The sequence below is a fragment of the Argiope bruennichi genome, chromosome 9, assembly GCF_947563725.1.
Source record: "Argiope bruennichi chromosome 9, qqArgBrue1.1, whole genome shotgun sequence".
NCBI lineage: Eukaryota > Metazoa > Arthropoda > Arachnida > Araneae > Araneidae > Argiope > Argiope bruennichi.
Genome location: NC_079159.1, coordinates 89,253,871 through 89,264,230, shown reverse-complemented (window position 1 = coordinate 89,264,230; position 10,360 = coordinate 89,253,871). Strand labels below are relative to the sequence as shown.

The 10,360-nt window shown below is 25.8% G+C and overlaps 1 protein-coding gene across 1 annotated transcript in view; it reads left to right on the top strand.

Annotated features, from left to right (window-relative positions):
- Positions 1-1,050: 1,050 nt before the first annotated feature.
- Positions 1,051-10,360, top strand: part of LOC129983837 (serum response factor-like) — a 57,900-nt gene continuing 48,590 nt past the window's right edge. Inside the window, exons 1-2 of the mRNA XM_056093496.1 lie at positions 1,051-1,643; positions 4,169-4,426. Of these exons, the coding sequence (XP_055949471.1) occupies positions 1,335-1,643; positions 4,169-4,426 (567 nt within the window). The 5' untranslated portion in view covers positions 1,051-1,334. The remainder of the gene's footprint in view (positions 1,644-4,168; positions 4,427-10,360) is intronic.

Here is a 10,360-nt window from a genome sequence, read left to right as displayed (position 1 = left end):
TCGCAATTCTTTGATCACCGCAAATTTGAAGCTGAAAATTTAAATTTTGATGACAAATTTTTAATTAATTAATTGGTTAATTTCGATTAAAAATTTATGAAACTAAATATAGCTATACGAATTTTAAAAATTCTTGGAACTTGACTTGGCAATTAAAAAAATAATTTCCAATATAAAATTTCTCTCATGAATTATTATCAAGTACTCCTTTTTGAAAAAACGGTTAATTTTAATTAATGGAGAAAAAAGTCGCTGGTTTGCTTTTTTTTTTTTTTTTTTTTTTTTTTACAATTTGTTCTATTTATTTACATATATTCATTATAGCAGTGGTTGGGACAAGCACGCTCAGAACAAAATGATTTTTTTTATCCCTTTATCATTCAAGGCTTTAAAAAGGGACATAAATGCATTAAAATTTTCCTCCATCTGCTCTCCGACTGGTCAGTCCAATTTCTTTTCTATACTACTATATTACAGAAAAGAATATTTTATGGTTAATTAGCAAATATGTTTAAATTCTGGAATAATTTTTTTGCTAAATAATACATCTTTAAAATAAATTCGTATAACATTTTATATATTGTTTTTATAATAAATACTGCATAATTTGGTCGGTTTTTAAAATACGAAACTGAAAACGAATCACATTTCAATTAATATCCTTGGAATTTTTGTTCTAAAAACAAGAATTATTCTTTCTACGTAAATATCTGTTATTGAGTTTCAAAATTAAATTATATCTAGAATGTGCGCGTCCTCAGAATCTCTAATACATATCTATTCATTCATTAAATTTATATGTTATTACAATTCCCCTAGAAGGTATTTTAGTGACACCCCACTTGGCGCAAAAGTTCGATTTCATTGGTTGAGGTTTCTTCTTTAGCGGAGTCAACAATCGCAGATTCTCTGGGCTCTGATTCGTTCTTTCCATATATGGACGTGCATTCCAAATTTGGAGACCCCGTTTACCAAATATGGCTACAGCGCTCCGAGCACGTGAGACGTTGATGGCTCTTTAAACATTATAAACATTATACGTCGAGTAAGAGACCGCAGACATGACGGCTCTCAGAGAGAAAAACATATGATAGGTTATAGCAAGAGCGATCTTTCTTCTAAGTTAAATATTCCGCGCGTTGTTATCTCTGAGAACTATCTTTTTTCTGTGTAGCTGTATTCCAACGCGGCTCTTCGGCACATTCGCGTGCACTCTCTTCAGTTACACTTCTACGTAACGAAGGTGTGACGAAATACTCAAAAGAATCGTCGCTACCCATGTGCGATTGCGAATCTAAAGGGTTGAATGATTTTGACCAGTTTTTCGCTAAGGTATGCAAAGTTCATTCAGCTACAGGGGAAGAAATGTAAGCTTTCAACATCCTAAAATCGAAGATTCTTCCGAAGAAGATCCGATGGTGTTAGGAATGAATAGTGAAAGTTATCAGACGAACGGCCACGACGGTGATAACTACGAATTGAATTCGAGGGAAGGATCATCGTCGAGCGGAATGTCAAAAAAATCTTTACCAGCGAATGGTAAAAAAACGAAAGGACGGGTCAAAATCAAAATGGAATTTATCGATAACAAATTACGCCGATACACGACCTTCAGCAAGAGAAAGACTGGAATAATGAAAAAGGTTAGTTATAAATGAAAGATCGTGATTTTAATCTCTATAGTGGATATATTTATGAAGTCTTTGCTTGTGATGAAATGTTTTATCCTCATTAGAATATTATGTGATGAAGTAGCTGTTATAGAAGATTATGTGTTATGAAATTGAGGTGTATCGGTAACATGTGCGGATGCATCTTGTGTAACCAGGGCGACCTTTGACCGATCTGTTTCCTGCTCAGTTTATCACATATTTTCAGTGTGTTAGAAAATTCTGAAATTGAATTCTTTTTAAAATCTCAAAAACGTTTACGTGTCCATAATTCGATCGAATGATTTCGCCTATCGCCTTAAATATACTTATAATAAACTTTTTGAAATATAGTTTACTTATTTTGATGGAGGCATTTGAGAACTGAATTAAAACAGTTACAGAGCAGACGAAACAAACAGTAGTCTGCTCTGTAACTACAGAGCAGACGACTTTTGCATTTTTTTAATAATATAAGACTGGAATTTTGTTTATTTTTAATTCATTCGTACAGTTGCTGTGGAATTTAATAGTTTTGTTAATTAATATAATCATCTTCATGTTTATATTTCACTGATGTTAAAACATTTTGATATTTCTTAGTGAAACTTTTTAGAATTTCAAGCAGTTTGCTACTCATGAGATATATAAATAACTAATTCAGTAACAAGTCAAATTTATTTTATTCCATGTAATAATAAAACCCTGTTACTTACTATGTACTTAAATATATATATTTATTAGCCATTTTAGGCTAATTTTCATATGCATTATTTTAATTTTCAAATATTGTATATGTTAAGATTTTGTATATTTTATCGAATATTAATGTTATGCATATTTTTTTTAAAACTATGTAATTTAAAAGAGCCAATGATTCAAAAACAACATAACATTGTGACAATTGCATAGTTCAAATTTATATTATTCAAGTATATGTTAAATTAATATTGAGGAGTTATTATTTTTAATAACAATTTTTGTATGGTATTGTTGTTTGTATTATTTTTATTTTCAAATAATAATATATTTATAAATTTTATTGACAATTTCTTAAAAAACAAGATATAAAAAAACTATGCTGTTATATTAATAAAGGTTTTATATTTATAAAAAAATTGAGTGAATGAGTCAAGGCCATTCCAAAGTTGAGTATACATTATTAGAATATATTTAACAAGTGGAATGCCAATATTATCATTTTTATAAAATGTGCATTAATTTCTTATGGGAATTTGCTTGATAAATTATTATTTATTTAAAATTCTATTTTCCTAATAATATTTTCATGTTATTATTTATAAAAATGCACTTCATTTTCTGGTTGAAGTAATACAAATTCTTTTTTTTTTTTAATCAATGTATTGAGTTGAGATTTATGCAAGAAGTTTAGATGATAGTTTTCTTATATTTATGAAAATATTTTATTCTGTTCTTCATAATAAGAATTTTCATTCTTTTATTGGTATAGTAAATATAATTTTACATCTATTAATCTTTATATTAAAAACCTTATTTTATGTATAATTTTTAGATAATTTTGTATTTTTTGAAAATAATGTATATTTGAAGAGTAATGTTTAAATGCTACTTTAATGTATTTTGAAATTTTTAATCATGATAGCTTTTGTATCTTAATTGTGTTAAAATTATTTTACCTCTCGAAAAAATCTCTGAAAGTTTTCAAAAATTATATATATATTTGCTTATTAAAATGATAGATTGCTAAAAAAATTTACATTTTTATCATATTAATTTGTTTTTATTAATATATTTATTTTGGGAAAACTGTTGGATGTACTTTCAAATTTTATATAATTTTTTATATTAATCCAAATTTACTAATTAGTGTATTATTTATTGGATTATTAAATGATAATTCTATGAAATATACTCTTCTCTTTCATTGGAGTCTATTATTGAAATTTGCAAGAATTGTTACTAAATCTTTAAAAATGCAGAGTTAAATGTCATAATTTATATTTAATTTTTAAACTTTCTTCTTATTCAATTTTCCATTGTGTATATATTTCTTGAGATTGATCCTATATACAGGGAGTATTCTAAATTATAAGTAATAAACTATATTATTTTTTGATTCGCAAAAGTTTTTCTCTTAATTTTGACCACGAGGAAAAATATACTCTCTTAAAATCTGTTGTTAGATTTATTTTCTTATTTATTTTTAATTTAAAAAATTTTATATTAGAATTTAAAGTATTCTTATAGTAGCTTAGTTTATAATTAGAATGATCATACAAAATAACCTGACTAATTTTTAAATAATTGTGTAAAAAAATATTTTTAATACAATAAAGTAAATACAAATTTACTTATTTATTAATATACGAATTTACTTACTTAAACTTATTTTTTGTTACTTTTTTAAAATTATGACTACATTTAATTGTCTTTTATTTAAAGCAAAGTTTTGATATATTAGAATAGGTTTATTTCTGTTTGCTAGTAAGACTAGTCGATAAATTCAAATTTTGAAATTGGAACGATTTTAATTTCAGGCTTATGAACTGTCTACACTAACTGGTACACAGGTTATGCTTTTGGTTGCAAGTGAAACGGGTCATGTATATACATTTGCCACACGTAAACTTCAACCAATGATAACCAGTGAAGCCGGTAAAGCTCTCATTCAAACTTGTCTGAACTCTCCTGATTTACCACCTGGGCCTGGTGCCTCGGTACATGACCAAAGAATGAGTGCTACTGGCTTTGAGGAAACAGATCTCACTTATAGTGTTGCAGATGATTGCGAGAAGGTAAGCTAATGTGTGTTTTGAATTTGTTGTTTTCTAACAAAATTAATTGTATAAGATTCCATGTCTATATTTTCTCAAAATTCTGCTGGCAATTATTTTGTCAAAAAAGGGTTTATGCATTCAGTAATTTTTGATATCTATTTTTATATTCTTTATAATATAACTATCACCATGACTTAATATGTACTTAAAAATTTGTTCAACTTTGCATACTTAATAATTGATCTTATAAATTTGTTGGAAATTAAATGCAAGATTAATTTATTTGTATCTAAAAGATAGTAAGTATAGTTTGTATGCATAATTTTGGTGAAATTCAAATAGTTTAATTCTATTTGTAAGATTTAATACATTATAAACTTATTGTATTTTAGTTGGCAGAAATTTGACATCAGGGAAGTTAGACTTCACATCCTTTTTTTCATGTAATAAAATTTTAGATATTTCTGTATTCCTTTGTGTTAAGAAAGGAACAGGGTGTTCCCAAGATTGTCTTTTCAAATCTGAAATCGATTTTTCTTTTACATGCGAAATAAACAATGCAGAATTTAGTTTTGGGAAGTTCAACTACTTAGCTGTGAAATACATTATTTCAATTGCTAAATAAACATATTATTATAGTTATTGATTTAATTATAATTAAAAAAAATAAACTTTTGTTTGGGATGATTAAGAATTTTCAAAATGAATATTTTTTTAAATTTATTTTATTTTTAATTGATTGTTGTTATGAATTCCTAGAAAGAAATTTGTTGTTGCTATATTGTCTTTATTTGATATTCTTTGGATTTGCTTTAGAATATTTCTTTTATTCTCCCTGTTTTATTTCCATATTAATTAGTTTTTAAACACAACATGTTGGAAAATATGTATTGTGTCTGTTTATTCTAATATATCATTCATTTTAAAATCTATGAGGAATGAAAATTGCTTTTTAATTTTGGCTAGACTGAGAACAAATAAAATATTATGCTTAAAATTCATGTAAGAATGTTTTTTGGTGGTTATGAAGTTGTGTTTAATATAAATCCATGTTTATGACAGTAATATATAAGGTGTTAAAATATTATGGATTAAAAAGTTTTACATTGTGTGTAATTTTTTTTTTTGTCTTTTTTCCACTGATTTCAGTCAGATAATCTTCTTTTTGTTAAAAATCTATGTAGAAAGCAAATTTAAAAATATTTTTTTTTAATGAAATTCTCTTTGGCTTGCTAAGTTTTCATCTAGATTTTTTTCATATTCATTCTCATTGTTCATTATTTATTCATTTGTTCTTTAAAAGTTTCTAACTTGAAAATTTGTGTTTAGGGAAGAGGGAGGGAAGTCATTTATCTCAAGAAATGTTAATAATAGCTCTGCCATTATTATAGTTATCCAAGCTATTTTCAATCATTCCTTGCTTCTAATTAAATTCATTTGCATTTCTTTTCTTTTATTTGTGGTAAATGTAGTTAATTTATTAAAACTTGACAAGTATATTTTGATGCAAAAATCTATTATTTTGGAAATAAATACATGATTTCTTAATAAATATTGAGTATTCATACTTGACAGAATTTAGAATAAGTGAAAACTTGGCATATTATTAGTAGAGTAACAGTTTGACAGTTATTATTTTTAATAACTACTGTTAGTGTAAAAGAGTCACCCCCTTCCCCCCACTTTTTTTTTTTAAAAATGTTTGGGAGGAATATATTATAATACTTAATTTAAGAAAAATTCTGCATAAATCTTTAAAAAACATTTGCATATGTTTTAAGCAACAATTTTTTATTGGAAACTTTCATTTATACCTTATTTGAAGTAAATATTGTATTTTTAGTAATGATTATTTGATTATTTTTTTCAGAATCTCTTTGTTTTTTAATTACAGTTGCAATTACTGATGACAAATATATCTGTTTATAATAAAATTAACTATTTGACTGCACTGATATTCTGGATATTACTTTATTTATCTAGTAAATTCCCTTCTTCTCTCTCTTCTTTTTTTAAAATTCTAAATCTATTAATTTAAAAACTGTTGTTTGAAGAAGAGCAACTGCTTATCATTTTCTTATAAAATGTGGATTTTCTTTGATGATACTAAATGTTATAAGGAATATATGTACAAAAAGAATCAACTAATGGATATGTTTCACTGTCTGAATTTCTTCTCTGGGATGAAAACACTTTAAGTTAAGCTAGCTCATATGAATTAATTTTATTGATACTTACATCAAATGGGATACTACATTTTCATTGGTATGCTAATTTTTACTGAAGGTTTTTGCCTTGTACAGTACACTGTTTTATTTAGTTTGCTGTCATTTGAAATGAAAAAAAAAAAAAAAAAAAACCCCATAAAAAATTTGTGTTATATTTCATATTATTTTATGGAATAGTACTTGCAAATGTTCTTTCAGTTTTAAAATCTGATGTTGGCTGGAGAGAAGAAATTCAGTTAATAAAGATTTATTTTGTTTCATGCCATTTTTATATTCGAATCAAGTTATATAAAAAAATGAACATTTAAATTTATTATCATTTAGTTTCTTCTAAGCTTGGTGTTAATGGTACGTAACTTCAGATATGAATGATTGACTTATCTTCTATTTTTTTTCTAAATGTAATACAACAAGATTCAAGTAATTACAGAGTGTTTGACTATAACAGCTAAATTGTTAACTCAATTATCAAGTATATGCATTTGTATTTATTATTTTTCTCTAGATTTTCAGAACCTAAAGAATGACTATTAAAGTAATATAATAAAAATAAAAACAATGGCATGCACATAATTATGAAGAATTTAAAGAGTGTGCATGTAATATTATCTTCAGTCTCTTGGAAATGTTTGATCCCTGTGTTGTAATATATTAAGATTTTTTAAATAAATTTTCTGTTTCTGTGAATAAATCATTTTTCACAGTGAAAAGCTCTGCTAAATAGAAGGAATGAATGGATACTTTCTTTATATTGTAAAATTTTAATTTATTGTAAATATCTTTGATAGATTTTTTTAATGACATTTTTTAAAATCAATAATTAGTTTTTCAGAATTAATATTATTTATGAATATATAGTTTCTCCTATTGCACCTTTCTTTTTATTATAATAAAATTTAAATTGAAGCATTAAAATGCTGGCCATTTATAAATATCTTGTTTAAAATTTGGCTTGAAAAAAAAAATAGTTTGATTTTACTCCGGTGGGAAAATCTTGTGTCTGTAAGCAAATGCCTAGGTTAAAAAAAAAAAAAAAAAAGCACACAAATACCTTTTTTATCCCATTAATTAAAGAAAATTTTGAAACAGTTTCTTCAGAAAATTGTACAGGTTGAACAGTGAACATAATATATGGAATGCTTATTGCCTTCTGCAGGGTGTCTATAGACAGATACAATTTTTGATATATCTTTCATTCAGTCATATATAGTTTTCCATATTTAATGCATACTAGTAATGATCTGATAAGGATATTTTGTTGCAGTGCTTCCCATTCTTCTCTCGCTGTATGAGCAAGGAATGGTTTATTTGGTGGAGGATATAGATGATAGTAAGATATTGTCTCAAAGCATCTCACATTTCTTATATTTACTTGAAAAGCATGAATATGAACTGGCCACATGATACATTGTATATATTTAGCCCTGTTAATTTTGTGTAGTGTTGAGCTATGATTTGACACAATATCATCAATAATCAGAAAATTATTATTGATAATATACTTAAAAAGACAAACACAAGATAGAAGAACTTCCTTAATTTTCTATGGAATTATTATAGTTGCTGCTTCAAGTATATGCATTCTCCATGATGCCTGCTTGTATCATATGATACCATAAATAATTTATATGTGCTTCCTTGAATTTTTTTTTGAATGGTAATCAATATTAGCTTAATGCGATATTACTTACAGTCAACTAACTATAAAAAAAAAAGAAAAAAAAAGACTAATTTAGCTTTTATTTAAGAAGAAAACTGTAATGATAAAGCAGATAAAATCATAGCTAATAGACACTGCAGTGATCTCTTGTAAATAGGAAATGAAGTTCAATGCAGCCCAAGTCTTCAAACTTTATATACTATTTTTTTTCTTCTTTCTATCTTGCTGCAGTTACTCAGGATTTTCTATGACTGCATAGCATTTATTTGCTATTTGACCATGTGCACTGTGCAAATTCTGTTCTAATATAGCATTGTGCAAATTATGTATTGGGCCATTTATTGTGAGAACAACTTTTTAATTTTTCACTATCTTCTCTTGGATCAGTGTTTCCAGTTTAAAATACTGTTGTAGCTCTGAAGATAGAATTGCTGATAGACTAGCTCTATTGGTGATGTTCCATTTTCTGGCAATATCTATTATTTCTTGTCCTCCCACTAGGCATGCAGTTATTTATCTGCACTTAAAGTAAATGATATCTATGTGACATAACTTTATTTTTCCAAATACACTCTTCTGATCTGTTTGCCGCAGTCAACTCTTTCTAGCTGTATATCCTGAAATGCCTACTAACTGTTTTATACAGTGTTATATGTCCCTTACATGTAATAATTCAAGATTTTGAATCACTGCTTAAATTTTTATTGCATCATTTTTTCACATAAATTCCCATAGTATTTGCAATTTTTTTACTGATTTACAGCCAATGTTTATTGATGTTCATCCATTATTTTGAGTACTAATGCATTTCAGCAGTTTAGTGAAAAAGAGAATCAACAATGATTTTCTAATATTCTTTCGTATTAGCCTAAGCAAATGAGATTTCTTTTGAGAAAAATTTTATTTTTCGATTTGAATTTAATGTTTTCATTTCTTGTTCTGATAAATATTTTTAAAGGTATTTTTTATTATCATTGAATACATTATTTTTTTCATTGCCATTAATGAATTTTTTTTCTAGATTGGCAGTTTTTAATCTTTTATATATAGAGCATAATATTTTTTTATTTGATGTTTAAAATTTAATTCATTTTATAGGAATACATTTTTTTTTTAAAATTCTTCCATTTATTAATGTTTTTTCTTTTCAATATGCATAAAACAAAAGTAATTAATTTATATAAATCTTTAACATAAACCCTTGCAATTTCTGAAGTTGTATTTTAACAGAATGAAGCTGTGGGGATCTGATTAATTGGAATATTAGTTCATCTGGATTTTTTTTTCTTAAGGATTTTGGAAGAAAAAAAAATCTATATTTTATGATTTTTTCTTTTTCTTTTTTAAGATTAATTGAATAGAGATTAAAATGGATTGCTCTGATAATTTAGATAACAACATTCATTTTTCATGATAGCATCATTATTATAGCTTATTAATCACCATTAACTATATTAATCTTGTATACTGAAACATTATTTTTATCACTTAATTAATTGCATGTCCTTTTAAAAGCCAATTAATTACAAAATATAATCAGTATGTAACTGATATTTGAGAGTTTCAGAAATATCTTTGAAACATTATGAAAGATGAATATGAAATATGGTTGCCTTCTGATTATAGAATAGAATAGTCAGAAATGCTAAATGTTCGAATTCAATTTCTATTCATATAGTTAATAATTTGAAAATGAAGCATGTATAAGGCGTTATCTTTTAACGTAATGCCTTATTCTAGTTTTTATATTTTTTTTCTCAAAATTCTCAAGATTTTATTTGTGGATTCAGCTTAATTTTCATTTTTAGATTCTATTGTATTTATGGAGCTTTGACTTCTGAATCAACTTTCATCAATTAAGACCAAATCGATACAGTTTGTTAAATTCTGTTAAACGTTTTTAATTATTATGTTAAAAGTATACTAGAAATATTTTTTTATTGATTCAATAATTCTATCTTATGAAGATATTTTTAACATGCAGCAGTTTTTACTCTCTTGTATATGAAATACACAACAAGAAAGTGTTGTAGTACCTCAAAGAATTCAATTTCGAAATTTTGA